We start from the raw sequence: 20,423 nt of genomic DNA on the forward strand, positions 1-20,423 counted from the left end.
GCTTTCTGGCAATGCCACTCCTCAACTTACATCTGTCAGTAACTCCTTGTTGCTCTCAAGATGGAAATAAATTCAGAAGCTCTTAACGTGGCTGTCATCAAGGTCACGGTCATGCTGCTAAGTCCGGCAGGCACTTCTCAGCCACCGTCTTCTTCAGCCTTGGTTCACTTACTGCTTTCTCCCTGGGGCTCCCTCCGGCCACCCTGTCTGCACCCGCAGCGGCCCCTGTCGTGCTGTGCCTTCTCTTTTGTCCACAGCTTGGCACACTGTGTCGTTTTAATTTTTGCATTTTGTTTACTGTGTGTGGTCTGTCTTCTCTTCTTGTATCCTCGCCAGAACGTAAGCTCCTCAGGCCAAGGCTCTTTGTGTGTTTTGTTCTCAGACGTAAGCTGAGTGTCTGGCACATGGCAAGTGATAACAGAGCAATGTCATTGAAAGCACAATTCACCACCTACCTCTTCAGTCTCATTTGTAATTGTACCAGGTTCTACTTCCCCACCACCAATAAGCTGGATGTACTGAACCCCAGAGGTTCTTGCCTCTGGACCTTTGCACGTGCCATTACACTAGAGTGGAGTGGTCTCCTCTGCTTGCCACACTTGTTCTTCAGATTTTATCTTAAATATCACTTCCTCTAGGAATCCTTCTGTGTCCCAAACATTGAATTAAGTTGCCCCCTTGGACCCTCGATGGCTCTGTATTCTCACTCAGTCTGATCTTAGCACGAGTCACTCTGTAGTGTAATTTCTTTACTTGGTTGTCTATTTCTTCCGACTGTCGGATCCTTGAAAGTGAGGGTCGTGTCTTACTCACCATTGAGTCACCAACACCAGATGCAGTGATTAATGGAGGGTAGCTGCTGAATGAATGTTTGCTCAGTTGCATTTGATGGAGGACATTTAGGGCTCTTTAGATGTCAAGCTAAGGAACCGTCTAACATTCTAGTAAAATAATGGGATACGAGGCTCGTGCATGTTCCCCGTTATAAACCAAATCCAAACCTCTCCCCCTGGCAGGGTTCTTTGCCCACAAGTTGGAGCACGAGAGCAAGACCCATAATGGGTGGAGCTTCCAGAGGACGGGGACACTTGCCTTTGAACGGGTCTACACTGCCAAGTGAGTCCAAACCCTGACACTGCTAACTGACAGAGAGGGGCAATGGGCACAGGGCTGCATGTCTGTCCGGGCTAACCTTCCAAAGGCCGGGGAGGCGAGGTTCCCAGGGAAGCTTGAACTTCACCTGGGAGACTTTGGGGGCACTTTTCATCATCTTAGCAAGTGCTGGTGTGTAAAGAGAGGAAGCGGGGCTGTGACGTGGCGGGATGGAGCTCCGCCTGTTCGGGGACCTCTCAGCCAGTCATTCAGTCGTGGAGTTGACCGATTTTCTGGGGCGTTAGTCCAGAGGGGCTGCCGGGAAAACCAGCCATCGCTCACCAGCCAGCTTCGGAAGCAGCAGGTAGGACCAGCTAGCAGCTGCCTGCAGCCCCTCTGGTCCCCTCGATGGGGTCTGGAGGGGACTCTAGTGCGTTTCCTAAGCCAGGTCTCCTGGTGCAACCAGAACGGAAAGAATGGGGGAATTATGCAATGGCTTCCCCACCTCTGCTGCTTGCCTTCCGAATGGAAAGGCTGTTTGAAAACACCTGAAGAACTCGGTGAAGGAGGCGGGCGCTATGTGGGATGCAAATCCAACATTCATTTCCCTCTCTGCTGAGCGCATTCAGACAGAGGGTTCAGCCAGCGGCCTGTCACCTGCTTCTCTGAGCCTGTGATTGGCCTGTGAGAAAGGGAGGCTGCAGCTCTGAGCTGGCCTTCAGTCTCGGCTTGGAGGTGACTTGGATGTCTCCAGAGATCCTTCCAAAGTGGGAGTCGTGGCCACACAAGCAACGGCAGGAATAGCACAAGCAAATGCAGCCCCTCGAGGCCCCTCTGTCTCCCGTCGGCCCCAGCCCCTCAGACCCAGCACTCCTGCGCAGTCAGATTCCGAGGAAATCCCTTCCTGAACTACTTACAGGGAGATTTCCATCTTAAGATTCGGACCTTCGGTGTGTTAATTCTCAGAATCCATCGAAGAAGCGTAAGGATGTGATTTAAGCCATATTAGATGTTCACATTTACAGGACGTGGAGGAGAGTGTGTGCGGTGCCGTCAGCCCCTCTGTGCTGTTTGCAGGGGAGATGGAAGAGGTCCCCTCAGACACACCCACGTGCAAGAGTGCAAGAGGGGCAAGGACAGTGTCCTCCGTCAGGGGTAACGCCAGAACCTCCCCCCACGTGGAATCCAAAAGAACGTGAATACCATTCTACCTGTTCGGAAAGAGAAGCTTCTTCCCGCCCAGATCACTACATTCTCACCGGCTGCCCCGTGTTCTCAGGGGCACAGCTGGGCTCGTCTGGAGAAGTGGCGCAGGGCTGCATGCAGCGGAATTTCTCGGTACCGGGTGAGAAGCTAAGTTTCCATCCTGCCGAAAATGAAGAACAGGGGCAGGCCAGGCCGCCGGTGCCTGCCATTTCCCCCAGGAGTGAACTAGCTCTGCGTCTCAGAAGACGCCTCGCTGGCGCCTGGCCCCCGCTGCCAGCCTCCAGATGGCGTCCCTGACGTCCGAAGGCGCTAGAGGAGAGTGGTGGGTGATTGGTGCCTCCTGGGGGTCCCCACCGCATGGGTGCTGCCGCCCAGCTCCCAAACCCACGTGACTTTCCCACTTACCCACCCCCGAGAGAGGGCCAGAAGAAGGAGGGGAGGGGAGAGAGCTGTGGAGAGGTCGGAGCTTTTGGGGGGGGGAGGGGGGAGCGGAGGGGAATTTTCTGTAATTAAAAGGTTGCCCAGACACTGCTGTGGTTCTGTTACAAAGACTACTTCCTCCCTGACCCAGCTGGCAGCGCCCTGTGTGTGCCTGAGGTGGGTTGTGGAAGGTGCTGAGGTCAACACAGAGGCTGCCGCCTGCTGGCGACGCCAGGAGCCCCCAGTCTGTGTGCCCCAGCCAGGAAGCTACCAGGAAGGGCCTTACCTGTTAGCCCGGTAGAAAGTCATCCCCAGTGATAGCTTCTCCAGGGGCGTCCAAAAGCACCAAAGAGGGGTACAAGAAGAGCCGTAGGGGTTTGAGAAGAAAAGAACATGTATCTTATGTTGCTATCTAAAAAATAGGAAATTGAACTTTACTCAGTTTTAATATACAGATTGAGAGTAGGATGTGTATATAATTTGTACATAAATACACCCGTCATAGGGTTGCATGATCGAAACTCTTGGTTGATGGGGTGTGGGATCATACATGTTTAGAGACTGCATAAAGGGAAAAATAGCAGAAAGAATAAATGATGCTGGTGGATTGAAATGGCTGATGCATGTTTTTCAGCATAAAGTATGACTGTTGAGTGATACAGAGAGTTCAAGATTTGGGGGCTGTTGGTAAACAGACGTCCCAGCCAGGTGAGGCCTTCAGCTCAGACTCAGCCTCGGTTAATGGGCTGCTCTACCACCCATCTCCGTCGAGGGCAGGGCTGAGTCAGGGTTTGAGAGTTAAAAGGATCTCGACCTTGACTCTCTCTTCATGTGTCTAAAGCATAGGTCAAAGCCCTGTTGCCAGTTGATGAGTGCAGCCAGAGCCGTCAAAGTTTGATTTTTGGAGAAAAGTCTCAGTTAACTGACCTAAGATTCTTCTCCATGAGTGTGGGTGAGCACAGGTTGTGGAGAGAAGATGGGTCTCTGCAGATGTGTCATTTTCCAAAATGTGACCCATAGATTACAAGTTCATGGGCTGTTAACAGGTGTTAAAGAAAAGAACAAGTTCTGTACAGCAAGACTTTTGAGAAACTTTAAAGTACTAAGACACTGTGATTCTTGGTTCTACAAGAAGGGGAGGTCTTATTTAACTACAGACACCCCTCCTTTTTTTTTTTCTAGAGTATATCAAAGGTTTAGTGTTTCACAAGATGCATTTTGGTAAATGACACCCTGAGGTCGCTTCTCCCCCCACACTTCTCAGAATCCACTCTGGACCCACTTCCAAGTAGCAGGGACTTGTGAATGGTTTGAAGGTGGTACATCTACGTTGGTTCTATTCATTAGTATTGATACTATTACTGTTATTATTGATATTTACTTATTTACATATTTATTTAAAGTTCTATTGCAATACAGTTGATTTACAATGTTGTGTTAGTTTCAGGTGTAGAGCAAAGTGATTCAGTTATATATATATATATGTATATATACACACACACACATATATTCTTATTTAGATTCTTTTCCATTATAGGTTATTGCAAGATATTGAGTATAGTTCCCTGTGCTATACAGTAGGTCCTTGTTGGTTATCTATTTTATATATAGTAGTGTGTACATTTTAATCCCAAACTCCTAATTTATCCCTCCCATATTTACTTATTTTAAATAAACCCAAATTAACTAGCAAAACATTAAGTGCTTCTATATCTCATTCCTAAAGGTGGAGAAAAATGAAAGGGAAAATTGCAATGAATCCTTTTCTCCATAAAAACACTGGCAGTGCGGTGCATCCAATTGAACACAGCACAGTGAATTGTTGAGAGATCTGCTGAGTAGCTCGTAGTTAAGACCTCAAGAAATGACAGACAAAGTGGGTTTGTCAGTTTTGTCCTGCAGAAAAAATGGCACAAAAGGATATTTGGAGTAACAATAATTTGTCAGTAGGAAAGACATTTCCATTGGGGGTTATAAGAAGGAAGAGGTTGGAGGAATAATAGCCACCATTTATTGAATGCTTACTGTGAGCCTGGCGCTGCTTTCTCTCATTTTATTCTCACAACAGCCAAGGAGGTATCCATAAATACTCATGTCTCCATTCACCTTCAATTGATGAGGAGACTGAAACTCAGTGAGGCTAGGAAATGCACCCACAATCGCACAGTCAAAAAGTGGCAGCCGGGAGACCTTCAAGATGGTGGAAGCGTAAGACGTGGGCATCACCTTCCTCCCCACAAATACATCAGAAATACATCTACACGTGGAACAACTCCTACAGAACACCTACTGAACGCTGGCAGAAGACCTCAGACCTCCCAAAAGGCAAGAAACTCCCCCCACGTACCTGGGTAGGGCAAAAGAAAAAAGAAAAAACAGAGACAAAAGAATAGGGACGGGACCGCACCAGTGGGAGGGAGCTGTGAAGGAGGAAAGGTTTCCACACACTAGGAGCCCCTTCGCGGGCAGAGACTGCGGGTGGTGGAGGCGGGACGCTTCGGAGCCACGGAGGAGAGCACAGCAACAGGGGTGCGGGGGGCAAAGCGGAGAGATTCCCGCACAGAGGATCGGTGCCGACCGGCACTCACCAGCCCGAGAGGCTTGTCTGCTCCCCCGCCGGGGCGGGCGGGGCTGGGAGCTGAGGCTCGGGCTTCGGTCGGATTGCAGGGAGAGGATGGGGGTTGGTGGCGTGAACACAGCCTGAAGGGGGCTAGTGCGCCACGGCTAGCTGGGAGGGAGTCCGGGAAAAAGTCTGGACCTGCCTGAGAGGGAAGGGGCCACTGTTTTGGGGTGCGCGAGGAGAGGGGATTCAGAGCGCCGCTTAAAGGAGCTCCAGAGACAGGCGCGAGCCGCGGTTATCAGCACGGACCCCAGAGGCAGGCATGAGACGCTAAGGATGCTGCTGCCACCGCCAAGAAGCCTGTGTGCGAGCACAGGTCACTCTCCACACCTCGCCTCCCGGGAGCCTGTGCAGCCCACCACTGACAGGGTCCCATGATCCAGGGACAACTTCCCCAAGAGAACACATGGCACACCTCAGGCTGGTGCAATGTCATGCCAGCCTCTGCCACCGCAGGCTCGCCCAGCATCCATACACCTCCCTCCCTCCCCCCCAGCCTGAGTGAGCCGGAGCCCCCAAATCAGCTGCTCCTTTAACCCCATCCTGTCTGAGCGAATAACAGACGCCCTCAGGTGACCTACACGCAGGCGCGGGGCCAAATCCAAAGCTGAACCCGAGGAGCTGTGCCAACAAAGAAGAGAAAGGGAAATCCTTCCCAGCAGCCTCAGGAGCAGCGGATTAAATCTCCACAATCAACTTGATGTACCTGCATCTGTGGAATACCTGAATAGACAACGAATCATCCCAAATTGAGGAGATGACTTTGGGAGCAACGATATATATATATTTTTTTCCTTTTTCTCTTTTTGTAAATATGTGTGTGTATGCTTCTTTGTGTGGTTTTATCTGTATAGCTTTGCTTTTACCATATGTCCTAGGGTTCTGTCTGTCCATTTTTTATGGGTTTTTTTGGTATAGATTTAGCACTTGCTATCATTGGTGGATTTTTTTTTTTTGGTTTGATTGCTCTCTTCTTTTCTTTTTCATTTTTCATTACTTTATAATTTAAAATTTTTTTAAATAATAATGTCTTATTTTTTATTTTAATAACTTTATTTATTTATTTATTTCTTCCTTTTCTTCTGAGCTGTGTGGCTGACAGGGTCTTGGTGCTCTGGCCGGGTGTCAGGCCTGTGCCTCTGAGGTGGGAGAGCCGAGTTCAGGACATTGGTCCACCAGAGACCTCCCAGCTCCATGTAATATCAAATGGTGAAAGCTCTCCCAGAGATCAACATCTCAAGGCTAAGACCCAGCTCCACTTAATGACCAGCAAGCTACAGGGCTGGACACCCTAGGCCAAACAACTAGCAACACAGAAACACAACTCCACCCATTAGCAGAGAGGCTGCCTAAAATCATAATAAGGTCACAGGCACCCCAAAACACACCACCGGATGCAGCCCTGCCCACCAGAAAAACAAGATCCAGCCTCATCCACCAGAACACAGTCACCAGTCCCCTCCACCAGGAAGCCTACACAACCCACTGAACCAAACTTAGCCACTGGGGACAGACACCAAAAACAACAGGAACTACAAACCTGCAGACTGTGAAGAGAAGACCATAAACACAGTAAGTTAAGCAAAATGAGAAGACAGAGAAACACACAGATGAAGGAGCAAGGAAAAAACCCACCAGACCAAACAAATGAAGAGGAAATAGGCAGTCTACCTGAAAAAGAATTCAGAGTAATGATAGTAAAGATGATCCAAAATCTTGGAAATAGAATGGAGAAAATACAAGAAACGTTTAACAAGGACCAAGAAGAACTAAAGAGCAAACAAACAATGATGAACAACACAATAAATGAAATTTGAAATTCTCTAGAAGGAATCAATAGCAGAACAACTGAGGCAGAAAAACAGATAAGTGAGCTGGAAGATAAAATCGTGGAAATAACTATCACAGAGCAGAATAAAGAAAAAAGAATGAAAAGAATTGAGGACAGTCTCAGAGACCTCTGGGACAACACTAAACACACCAACATTCGAATTATAGGGCTCCCAGAAGAATAGAAAAAGAAAGGGACTGAGAAAATATTTGAAGAGATTATAGCTGAAAACTTCCCTAATATGGGAGAGGAAATAGTCAAGTCCAGGAAGCACAGAGAGTCCCATACAGGATAAATCCAAGGAGAAACACACCAAGACACATATTAGTCAACCCATCAAAAATTAAATAAAAGAAAAAATATTAAAAGCAGCAAGGAAAAAACAACAAATAACATACAAGGGAATCCCTATAAGGTTAACAGCTGATCTTTCAGCAGAAACTCTGCAAGTGAGAAGGGAGTGGCAGGACATATTTAAAGTGATGAAAGGGAAAAACCTACATCCAAGATTACTCTACCCAGCAAGGATCTCATTCAGATTCGATGGAGAAATTAAAACTTTACAGACAAGCAAAAGCTAAGAGAACTCAGCACCACCAAACCGGCTTTACAACAAATGCTAAAGGAACTTCTCTAGGCAGGAAACACAAGAGAAGGAAAAGATGTACAATAACAAGCCCAAAACAATTAAGAAAATGGTAATAGGATCATACATATTGATAATTACCTTAAATGTAAATGGATTAAATGCTCCAACTAAAAGACATAGACTGGCTGAATGGATACAAAAACAAGACCTGTACATATGCTGTCTACCAGAGATCCACTTCAGACCTAGAGACACATACAGACTGAAAGTGAGGGGATGGAAAAAGATATTCCATGCAAATGGAAATCAAAAGAAAGCTGGAGTAGCAATTCTCATATCAGACAAAATAGACTTTAAAATAAAGCCTATTACAAGAGACAAAGAAAGACACTACATAATGAACAAGGGATTAATCCAAGAAGATGATATAACAATTCTAAATATTTATGCAGCCAACATAGGAGCACCTCAATACATAAGGCAAATGCTAACAGCCATAAAAGGGGAAATCGACAGTAACACAATCATAGTAGGGGAATTTAATACCCCACTTTCACCAATGAACAGATCATCCAAAATGATAATAAACAAGGAAACAGAAGCTTTAAATGACACATTAAACCAGATGGACTTAATTGATATTTATAGGACATTCCATACAAAAACAACAGAATACACTTTCTTCTCAAGTGCTCAAGGGACATTCTCCAGGATAGATCATATCTTGGGTCACAAATCAAGTCTTGGTAAATTTAAGAAAATTGAAATTGTATCAAGTATCTTTTCCGACCACATGCTATGAGACTAGATATCAATTACAGGAAAACAGTCTGTAAAAAATGCAAACACATGGAGGCTAAACAATACACTACTTAATAACCAAGGGATCACTGAAGAAATCAAAGAGGAAATCAAAAAATACCCAGAAACAAATGACAATGAAAACACAACGACCCAAAACCTATGGGATGCAGCAAAAGCAGTTCTAAGAGGGAAGTTTATAGCAATCCTACCTCAAGAAACAAGAAACGTCTCAAATAAACAGCCTAACCTTATGCCTAAAGCAATTAGAGAAAGAACAAAAAACCTCCGAAGTTAGCAGAAGGAAAGAAATCATAAAAGATCAGATCAGAAATAAATGAAAAAGAAATGCAGGAAACAGTGGCAAAGATCAATAAAACTAAAAGCTGTTTCTTTGAGAAGATAAACAAAATTGATAAACCATTAGCTAGACTCATCAAGAAAGAAAAGAAGACTCAAATCAATCGAATTAGAAATGAAAAAGACAAAGTAACAACTGACACTGCAGAAACACAAAGGATAATGAGAGATTACTACAAGCAACTATATGCCAATAAAATGGACAACCTGGAAGAAATGGACAGATTCTTAGAAAAGCACAACCTTCTGAGACTGAACCAGGAAGAAGTAGAAAATATAAACAGACCAATCACAAGCACTGAAATTGAGACTGTGATTAAAAATCTTCCAACAAACAAAAGCCCAGGACCAGATGCCTTCACAGGTGAATTCTATCAAACATTTAGAGAAGAGCTAACACCTATCCTTCTCAAACTCTTCCAAAATATAGCAGAGGGAGGAACACTCCCAAATTCATTCTACGAGGCCACCATCACCCCCTGATACAACCAGACAAAGATGTCACAAAGAAAGAAGACTACAGGCCAGTATCACTGATGAACATAGATGCAAAAATCCTCAACAAAGTACTAGCAAACAGAATACAACAGCACATTAAAAGGATCATACACCATGATCAAGTGGGGTTTATCCCAGGAATGCAAGGATTCTTCAATATACACAAATCAATGTGATAAACCATATTAGCAAATTGACAGAGAAAAACCATATGATCATCTCAATAGATGCAGAAAAAGGTTTTTACAAAATTCAACACCCATTTATGATAAAACCCAGAAAGCAGGCATAGAGGGAACTTATCTCAACATAATAAAGGCCATTATGACAAATCCACAGCCAACATCATTCTCAGTGGTGAAAAACTGAAACCATTTCCACTAAGATCAGGAACAAGACAAGGTTGCCCACTCTCAGCACTATTATTCAACATAGTTTTGGAAGTTTTAGCCACAGCAATGAGAGAATAAAAAGAAATAAAAGGAATCCAAATCAGCAAAGAAGTAAACTGTCACTGTTTGCAGATGACTTGATACTATACATAGAGAATCCTAAAGACGCTACCAGAAAACTACTAGAGCTAATCAATGAATTTGGTAAAGTAGCAGGATACAAAATTAATGCACAGAAATCTCTTGCATTCCTATACACTAATGATGAAAAATCTGAACAAGAAATTAAGGAAATGCTCCCATTTACCATTGCAACAAAAAGAATAAAATACCTAGGAATAAACCTATCTAAGGAGACAAAAGACCTGTATGCAGAAAACTATAAGATACTGATGAAAGAAATTAAAGACAATACAAACAGATGGAGAGATATACATGTTCTTGGATTGGAAGAATCAACATTGTGAAAATGACTCTACTACCCAAAGCAGTCTACAGATTCAATGCAATCCCTATCAAACTACCAATGGCATTTTTCACAGAACTAGAACAAAAAATTTCACAATTTATATGGAAACACAAAAGACCACGAATAGCCAAAGCAATCTTGAGAAAGAAAAATGGAGCTGGTAGAATCAGGCTCCCAGACTTCAGACTATACTACAAAGCTACAGTAATTAAGATAGTATGGTACTGGCACAAAAACAGAAATATAGATCAATGGGACAGGATAGAAAGCCCAGAGATAAACCCACGCACGTATGGTAACCTTATTTTTGATAAAGGAGGCAAGAACATACAATGGAGAAAAGACAGCCTCTTCAATAAGTGGTGCTGGGAAAACTGGACAGCTACATGTAAAAGAATGAAATTAGAACACTCCCTAACACCATACACAAAAATAAGCTCAAAATGGATTAAAGACCTAAATGTAAGGCCAGACACTATAAAACTCTAAGGGGAAAACATAAGCAGAACACTCTGACATAAATCACAGCAAGATCCTTTTTGACCCAACTCCTAGAGAAATGGAAATGAAAACTAAAATAAACAAATGGGACCTAATGAAACTTAAAAGCTTTTGCACAGCAAAGGAAACCATAAACAAGATGAAAAGACAGCCCTCAGAATGGGAGAAAATATTTGCCTATATTTTGAAGCAACCGACAAAGGATTAATCTCCAAAATTTACAAGCAGCCCATGCAGCTGAATATCAAAAAAACAAACAGCCCAATCCAAAAATGAGCAGGAGACCTAAATAGACATTTCTCCAAAGAAGATACACAGATTGCCAACAAACACATGAAAGGATGCTCAACATCACTAATCATTAGAGAAATGCAAATCAAAACTACAATGAGGTATCACCTCACACCAGTCAGAATGGCCATCATCAAAAAATCTACAAACAATAAATGCTGGAGAGAGTGTGGAGAAAAGGGAACACTCTTGCATTGTTGGTGGGAACGTAAATTGATACAGCCACTATGGAGAACAGTATGGAGCTTCCTTAAAGTACTAAAAATAGAACTACCATACGACACAGGTATCCCACTACTGGGCATATACCCTGAGAACACGATAATTCAAAAAGAGTCATGGACCACAGTGTTCATTGCAGCTTTATTTACAATAGCCAGGACGTGGAAGCAACCTAAGTGTCCATCAACAGATGAATGGATAAAGAAGATGTGGCACATATAACAGTGGAATATTACTCAGCCATAAAATGAAACGAAATTGAGTTATTTGTAGTGAAGTGGATGGACCTAGAGTCTGTCATACAGAGTGAAGTAAGTCAGAAAGAGAAAAACAAATACTGTATGCTAACACATATATGTGGAATCTAAAAAAAAAAAAAAATGGTTATGAAGAACCTAGGGGCAGGACAGGAATAAAGATGCAGACATAGAGAATGGACTTGAGGACATGGGGTGTGGGAAGGGTAAGCTGGGACGAATGAGAGAGTGGCATGGACATGTATACACTACCAAATGTAAAATAGATAGCTAGTGGGAAGCAGCCGCATAGCACAGGGAGATCAGCTCGGTGCTTTGTGATGACTTAGCGGGGTGGGATAGGGAGGGTGAGAGGGAGATGCAAGAGGGAGGAGATATGGGGATATATGTATATGTATAGCTGATTCACTTTGTTATAAAGCAGAAACTAACAGACCATTGTAAAGCAATTATACTCTAATAAAGATGTTAAAAAAAGAAGATTAAAGGTGGTAAAGACAATATAAAATTAAACATTTTAATACTGAAAAAAAAAAAAGTGGCAGCCCCGAGTGGGACCCAGGCTTTGTGACTTTAGGGACCACACGAGTGACCTCTAAGGTCTCTAAAGGCAGCTGTATCACTGACCAAAGGACACAAGCTGCTTGAGCTCAGCGCAGCAGCAGCCCTCTGGCGAGGAGGGGTGTGTGTGCACGCAGCTGTGGATGGAAGGTGTGTCAGAGGTCCTGCATGGGGAGAGCGACAGGCCTGAGCCAGAGTGGGGGTTAGGTTTCTGGACGTATTCTGGAAATCCAGAGAAGAGCCCGTTTTCTTAGAGTTGGGAGAATTTCGTTCAATTCCAGGCAGACTGTGTTGTACCAGGGCCCATGGTGACTTGATAGAAGAGGCAGGAATGATTGAATGGCTGATCTAATGCCACGTCACTAGACACTTCTATGAGCACATCCCTTGGACAATAAAGAATTTTTTAAAATTTTGCATCACCCAGACAAAATCACAACTTCAAAACAAACAAAACAGAAGCATGAGAATGAGAGGAAGCAGGGGAGAGCTTTGATATTAATAGATTTTCAAACTGTTGGAGCGTCAGGTATTAGATCCCATCAGACATGGAACATTATTCAACTAAATAAAAGGGAATGTTCTCTCTAGTTTTCTGGAACTGGGAGATGGATCTTCTCTCAGTCCTGAGGCTGCAGTTTCGTGTCTCTAATGAGGTGTAAGAATGGATGTGATGCAGTTGCTTAGCGGCTGCTACAGTTATCACTTTGGGGCTTGTTTACTCACTAGGTGCTTCACCGCAAATGGCAGATTTGTAAGGGACTCCCGCCCTTTGGAGTTCTTACTGTGTCCATAGATCAATGGAAATCCTGGGTATCCAGAGCCCCCAGCAGTGTCATCAGGGCTCTTCTGGCTCTCTATCTGTGTCTATCCAGGACAGGGTACATTGGTTTCTTACCTTTTCCATTTGTTGACTTCTCCAGTAAAGGATTTTTTGACCATCAGAAAGATCTGAAGGTCCCCGTGACCCAACCTCTGGGTTCTCTGCAGGGGACAGACCAAAGGCTGGTCATTCCAGGGTTCTCAGTGGTACCAGCTGAATCGTGAGATCCTATTGGTTTGAACGAGGCTTCAAGGCTGATTTTTAGTAGGAACTCTATGAGAACCAGATCAGGAAGGATCCAGATGAAGAATCCAAGGAAGGAATTTGGATAAAAGGCCAAATGTAATTTGAAAATTGCATCTTTGCTTTTACCTATACAGTTCGAATTACCTTAGGCCAGTGGTTCTCAAACTTGAGTACGTATCAGAATCACCTGGGGGGCTGTTAAAACTCTTGCTGGGCCCGCCCTCAGCGTTTTTAATTCCTTAGGTCCAAGGAAGGCATTAACATTTGCATTTTCAACAAGTTCCTTGGTGATTCTGATGTGACCCCCGGTCCAGGGGCCACACCTTGAGAACCAGTACATTAGACCGTGGACTCTTAGAGCTTAAGTGGATCTCAGTTACTCTGTATTAGTCTCTTAGTTTAACTGACTTTGCCAGTGACAAACAGCAGGTTAATGTCAGGTGGGGGACGAAATCCTTCCTGCTCTATTGCATTGCTCTCCTCTTTTGGGTCTTCTTGTGTTGTGTTTCCATGGATGTACATGTTGATTGTTCTGATCTAGGCTGTAAACTTGAGAACACTTGCTGTTTGCTTTAATGCAGGCATCTCTCTTTTTATTGTGCTTCACAGACACTGTGGGGTTTTTTGTTTTTCTTTGTTTTACAAATTGAAGGTTTGCAGCAGCCCTGCATTGTCGGATGATGGTTAGCATTTTTTAGCAATAACATATTTTTAAATTAAGGTAGGTACCTTGTTTTTTCGACATAATGCTATTGCACATACAGTGGACTACAGTATAGCATAAACATCACTTTTATGTGTACTGGGAAACAAAAACATTCCTGTGAGTTGCTTTATCTGGTATTTGCTTCATCGTGGTGGTGCGGAACTGAAGCCACGCTATTTCTGAGGTATGCCTGTAGAGTCGGAGAGGTAATACACCTGGTTTTAGAGTCGTACTGACCAGGCTGTGAATCCTGGCTTTGCTACTCTGTAGCTGGGTGACCCTGGGCAAGTTATTCAACTTCTCCAAGATTCAGTTTCTCATCTGAAACATGAGACTAATTGTGGTAGGTCGAATAATGACCTCCAAAGGTGTTCACATCCTAATCTCGGGAACATGTGAATGGGTTATGTTACGTGGCAAGGAGGAATCAAGGTTGCTAACCAGCTGAATTTAAGTTCAATTTAAGAGATGATTCTGGATTATCTGGGTGGGACCCAACGTAATCACAAGGATCCTTCAAATGTGGAAGAAGGAGGCAGAAGAGTTGGTGTCGCAAAGAAGACATGATCAGACATTGCTGGTTTTGAGGTTGGAAGGGTCCACAAGCCAAGGAATGCAGGCGATCTCTAGAAGCTGGGAAAAGCAAGGAGACAGAAGCGATGCATCTCCAGAAGGAATGCAGCCATGTGGACACCTTCATTTTGGCCCAATGAGACCGATCCCAGACTTCTGACCTCCAGATAATCAATTTGTCTTGTTTTAAGCCACTGAGCTTGTGGCGAGTTGTCCCAGCAGCCCCAGGAAACGCATGCAGTCACCATGTGTGCTCACAGGATTGCTTGAGTTTAAAGGAAACCAAGGGTGTAAGACACCAGCACGGGCGTGAGGACTGAGCCCTGCACAAGGCCATTGCTCCAGCAACCTGCTGTCCGCAGCGCTCACTTTTCGATTCCAAGAAGCGCTTTGGCGTAACCGGGAACAGGAATCCTGCCAAGGCGAATCCATGAAGAAAGTGGGTCTCCGAGCGGCTCCACCGAGGAGGGGAGTGGATGGTTTCCGAACACGTGTCCGCTTTACACTCACCGCTGTCTGTTTCTGACGTCTTATCAGGTAAAGGTCAGTGGAATTATCAATGGGGTTTGTGCTGTGCGCGACAGTGATGATTAATTCGGGGTTTCGGGTAATTTTCAGACTGCGCTGCAGTAGCGTGTCTTCTGACGGTTCCCCTTGTGTGTTTATCCTACAGCCAGAACTGTGTGGATGCGTACCCCACCTTCCTCGTCACGCTCTGGAGCGCCGGGCTTCTCTGCAGCCAAGGTAACCCAGGCTTCTCCTGCGTGTTCTCTTTCTGAAACGTGATGCATCACCAGGAGCTTCGAGGGCAGGCTTTTTGCTGAAAAGGCTTCGCCTGACCTCCAGCTCCAATCCATGAAGCCCTGGAGAGGCGAGACCCTCCGGAGGCTGTGTTTCAGCGGGCGGGGCGCCCGCGCGGAGCCCTGCGGTAATGCATCGCTAATGCTGGCCCCCTGGTGGCTGGTGGAGAGTGGCTGCGCTGACAAGGGTGGTTTATGGCTAAATGTGACTCAGAATCCTTAAGCCGCGTTAGCTCAGATGCAAGGGCATTCTAAATGAGAGCGCCCGAGGGGTCTATTCTGGGCCAGCTGTCACTTGGCTGTCCTGCCAGTCGGCTTCTGCATGGTGATCCTTCTTCTGTCCAGGTCTCCAGCCTCCCCGGTTCTTAGCAGCCCACCGTCTTGACTTCAGCACGTTGACCCCCAGAGTTGATTTAAAATTAAATGGAAACCTGAGTGGTGGTTTTTTTTTTTTTTTCTTTTTGGCCGTGCCACGCGGCATGTGGGCTCTAGTTCCCAGACCAGGGATCGAACCCGCGCCCCCTTCATTGGAAGCACAGAGTCTTCCACTGGACCGCCAGGGAAGTCCCTGTGTGGTATTTTTGGTCCCCTTTGGAGACTGGCCCTGTGTCTGGTGAAGGCTCGGCATGACCTGGCCGGCTTCCATGCTGTGGCCCAGCAGTGCATGACAAAAGGCCACTAGCGTCCTCTGATAAATGATTTCATCCTTATTGCCTTCACTCATTCTATAAAGTAGGTAAAGTAGATATTATTTCCCCCTGTTACCTTTGAGGACCCTCAGGGACATAAAGTGACTTTATGACAGGTTCAGGGACATAAAGTGACTTTTTCAAGGTTGCTTAGCTGGTGAATAACAGAGCCAGGATGGGAGCCCAGCTCTTTCAGGCTAAATCCTGGATTTTTCACAAGTATCCTCTTACTTTATTTATTTCCATAAAAATATACATTGAACACCTACTATGTGCCAAGCCCTGTCCCTGGATACACAGCGATAAATAAAACAGAGATGGTGGTGAAGCACACAGCAGTTGGCGAGATGGACCATAGAAAATAAATGAATGGATAAATTTTTGCCAAGAGTGAGACATGCCATGAAGGAAAAGAATAAGGTGCAGTGAGAGAGAAGAGAGGTGAGGGATGGTAGCAGAAACCACTTCAGGAATATCATGTGCGCTGTAAGGCTGTCAGTAAGCTCACTCTTTATTTCCCACTTTCTGTCCTCAGTTAAATAAGAAACATGTCTGGCATCACTTGAAAAGTCACGTCAAACTACACTTAGAGTAGGAGAGATGCTTCCTTTTATGTCTTAGACGATACTTGATACAGGTGAATCTGGAGTTGTTCTGGTTAGTTAAATACAAAGGGAGTTGGAAGGGGTTTCAGGGTGCTGGAAATATGCATTTTCTGCCAAGGCAAGTGTTGGCATTGCTGGGAGACAGAAGTGTCAGTCACCCCTGTTCAATAATCATCACTTCCTATGAATATGGTAGATTGTAGAATTTTTTAGGTGAAAGGAGCCCCAGCCCAAACCCATCACTTTACAGAGCAGGAACCCAAACCCCAGGGGAACTTGCTCAAACCTGAGAATTTTAGACCCTGGATTTGAATCCACGACACCTCTCCTGGTGTTCCAAGCAGCCCAGGTCCACACCAGAGGTGGGCGCCGTTCCCTGCATATGGGCAAGGAGTTCAGCCACTTTGCACCCTGGTTTCTTTTAGGTTATATTCACCTTAGCTCCCAGTGAAAGAGAGATGGGTCGGTGAGTTAGAGCAGAGCGACCCGGAAGGGACCAACCAGGAAAGACTTTGTCCAAGGCAAATTGTGAATTGTGACAATTTTGTGACCTTCAGAGAGGAGAGGATCGGAGACCAGAGTACCCGGTATGCCTCGGGCAGTACGTGACGCATAAAAAGTGCTTGGTTAATGCACTTAATTTGGTATTTGAATAACGCTGGGGGGTTTTCACAGAGCTTTTATACCCATACTTCTGTTTCACCTGCATATTAATTCCTGATAGGTAGGAAAGCTGTAATCAGCCCTTTGTCCAGATGTGGAATGAGTTAAGCATTAGCTCCAGATCGTAATAGTCCTGGTGGGGCTGGGTTTCCTAACTCTCAGCTCCAAGCGTTCAGGACTCCATGGGGTTATTTGGCTGGAATGCAAAGGGCATTTCTTTCCCCAGAGATCTTTCCTGAACTGTAGCAATTGTTCAGAAAAGGTTGCACGTTGCAATTCCTGGAGGCCCACAGGTGAAGGGCGTACTTTGAAGAGAACCAGCTTCAGAGCAGGGCTCTGGGTTCAAGTCCAGCTCTCCTCCCAAACACACACACACACACACACACACACACACACACACACACACACTTACAAGCTGACAGTCTTACACAAGCCCCTTGGCCAATGGAGCCCATGTTTCCACATCTGGAAATAGAAAAGATGGTATCAATCATGTGAAAAGGATTCAAATTAGATGAAGGGTTTGAAAAGACTTTGTAAACTACACCGTGATGCCAATACAGGGTAACATGACTATTATTCTTATTATTTTTATGTGAACATAATTTTTTATTTCTCTGAGATAAATGCCCAAGTGTACAGTTGCTGTACCATATGGTAATTCCATGTTTAGTTTTGTAGGAAATTCTTGAAGTCTTTACCAGACTGTAACATTTCACATTCCCACCAGCAATATGTAGCCTCATCAGTGTTTGGTGTCATCGTTATTTTTTGTTAGCCATTCTGATAGGTGTGTAGTGATGTCTCATTATCGTTTTAATTTGTGCTTCCTTATAATGTCTAATGAGAGTAATCTTCATGTGCTTTTTTTTTTTTTTTTTGCCATTTGTACATCCCCTTTGCTGAAATACCTTTCATGTCTTTTGTTAAATTTCTAACTAGATTGTTTTGTTTTATTTTTTCTGTTGAGTTTTTTTTTTAACATCTTTATTGGAGTATAATTGCTTTACAATGGTGTGTTAGTTTCTGCTTTATAACAAAGTGAATCAGCTATACATATACATACATCCCCATGTCCCCTCCCTCTTGTGTCTCCCTCCCACCCTCCCTATCCCACCCCTCTAGGTGGTCACAAAGCACTGAACTGATGTCCCGGTGCTATGCGGCTGCTTCCCACTAGCTATCTGTTTTACGTTTGGTAGTGTATATATGTCCATGCCACTCTCTCACTTCGTCCCAGCTTACCCTTCCCCCTCCCCATGTCCTCAAGTCCATTCTCTACATCTGCATCTTTATTCCTGTCCTGCCCCTAGGTTCTTCAGAACCTTTTTTTTTTTATTCCATATACACGTGTTAGCATGCGGTATTTGTTTTTCTGTTTCTGACTTACTTTGCAACATGACTATTATTAAAGATCTCAGGTTTCTTCCAGCTGCAGGCTCTTTGCTGAACTTCACATCGGCCCCAACTGGCAGAAGCTGAGGCCTCTGCTCAGTTTCGTGACCAACATTGATTGCATAATGACTGTATTAATACTGGGTTAACTTAGCATGCTTTGGTGTCAGCGACGCTAACGCAAGGTGTTTTCCTTTCTCCACTTAGTTCCTGCGGCTTTTGCTGGACTGATGTACCTGGTTGTGAGGCAAAAGTACTTTGTTGGCTACCTGGGGGAGAGAACGCAGAGGTAGGCCATTGGGACTGTTTAAGAACCGTGCAGGGAGTCGTACTTTTCCAGCTGGAAGAGTGGTCATTCACAACAGTATTCCGTCTACCATTTAAGGCCCTGTGGGACCACTCAGGGTGGGAGGGCGGAGGCCGACTAGGACCCCTCGTCCTTTTCTCCTTGAGCTTTGCTGGTTCTGAAATACAGCTGGGGCCCTCGACTAGTTTTCCCATTTAAAAATTCCCCCACACGGTGCTGGGCTCACAAAGGATGCTTTAACGCATTCTTTGCAACCCCACACCCTCTACTCCCACCCTGCAGAGTCTGGGGCTTGAATGACGGTCTCTGTCTGGCTTCCCAAAGCCTCCAGTGAGTGAAACATTTCATTGTTTGCCTAGAGAAACGAGAACTAAAGCTTGCACCTTGTGATGAGTTCCCTTGAGTAACAGATCATCCGGGGACCAGCGGAAAGAATGTTGAGAAAGTAAGATGCACTAGCAGGCATCAGACGGAGCCAGTGGATAGAGTCACCACTGCGCTGCTTACAGATGTCGCCCAAAGCGGCAATTGTACTTTCCCTAGACCTGGGTTGGGAAGGCTGGATTTTAGTAAAATAAATGATAATGCTTGAAGAAGAAATGTTTGAGTTACAATTTCCACCAGTTCCTGAGCGATCAGAATTCCTGATGGGCTCTGAAGGCTGGGAAGATGCTCTGGGAGCTCCGCCCACACGCTGACCCCAGCCTCCGGCTCCATGTCTCTCCCTTGTCTGGCTTCACTTCTCTCTGTCTCTCACAATAGCGCCCCCTCTAGTGGATAAGGGACTCTCCGTTCAGAAAGCCTCCTTCAGCGGTGACAAAGGCAGTGCCATCCCAGAAGGTCACCAGGTGAAAGCACTGCTTCTGGGGAACCCGGGGGCCTGCGAAGCTGAGTGACTTCCGGTGGTTGGATGGTCAGCTGCAGCTGGAGAGGAATGGTGGTACCCCCAGCAAGTCTCCTCCAAGCTCACCTCCCCCTCATTCCTCTCTAGCGGCGTTTTTGTTTATCCTCTAAAACCACAACTCCATTACCTCGCACATCCTTATCAACGCTGTCCTCAGTGATATTCTTTATTCTTCTTTATCCTGGAAAACCGCTATTCTGCCTTTCCCCAGAGGTTTACCTGTCGTCCAGAGTCGAAGGGGGCAGAGTAACTATCAATGAAATGAGGGGCTCTGCTCTCCCGGCTGGCTCCCCCCGAAGCCCCGTCTTCCTCCCCCAAAGTCCCAGGAATTCAGCCCAGTCACTGGTCTCCTCTTTATCCGTCACCACTTGCCTGAGATCTTAAAGTTGCTTTAATTTTTAAATTTTTTTGGCCATGCCACGTGGCTTGCGGGATCTTAGTTCCCCGACCAGGGATTGAACCCGGGGCCACGGCAGTGAAAGCATGGAGCCCTAACCACTGGACCACCAGGGAATTCCCTTAAAGTTGCTTTAATTCCAAGACACTCTGTGGGACATGACAAAATATGTCCACTTACCCACAGGCTCTTTTCATTTCAAAGG

The 20,423-nt window shown here is 45.2% G+C and overlaps 1 protein-coding gene and 1 long non-coding RNA gene across 2 annotated transcripts in view; both read left to right on the forward strand.

The window, feature by feature from the left end:
• LOC138842408 (uncharacterized) overlaps positions 1–20,423 on the forward strand; it is a 97,383-nt gene that overhangs the window by 48,398 nt on the left and 28,562 nt on the right. The gene's annotated exons all lie outside the window — the stretch shown is intronic.
• Positions 1–20,423, forward strand: part of ALOX5AP (arachidonate 5-lipoxygenase activating protein) — a 30,475-nt gene that overhangs the window by 6,016 nt on the left and 4,036 nt on the right. Inside the window, exons 2-4 of the mRNA XM_030882566.2 lie at positions 1,017–1,116; positions 15,132–15,202; positions 18,818–18,899. Coding sequence (XP_030738426.1) covers positions 1,017–1,116; positions 15,132–15,202; positions 18,818–18,899 — 253 coding nt within the window. The remainder of the gene's footprint in view (positions 1–1,016; positions 1,117–15,131; positions 15,203–18,817; positions 18,900–20,423) is intronic.

This window comes from Globicephala melas, chromosome 18 (genome assembly GCF_963455315.2).
Source record: "Globicephala melas chromosome 18, mGloMel1.2, whole genome shotgun sequence".
In the NCBI taxonomy this organism is placed as follows: domain Eukaryota; kingdom Metazoa; phylum Chordata; class Mammalia; order Artiodactyla; family Delphinidae; genus Globicephala; species Globicephala melas.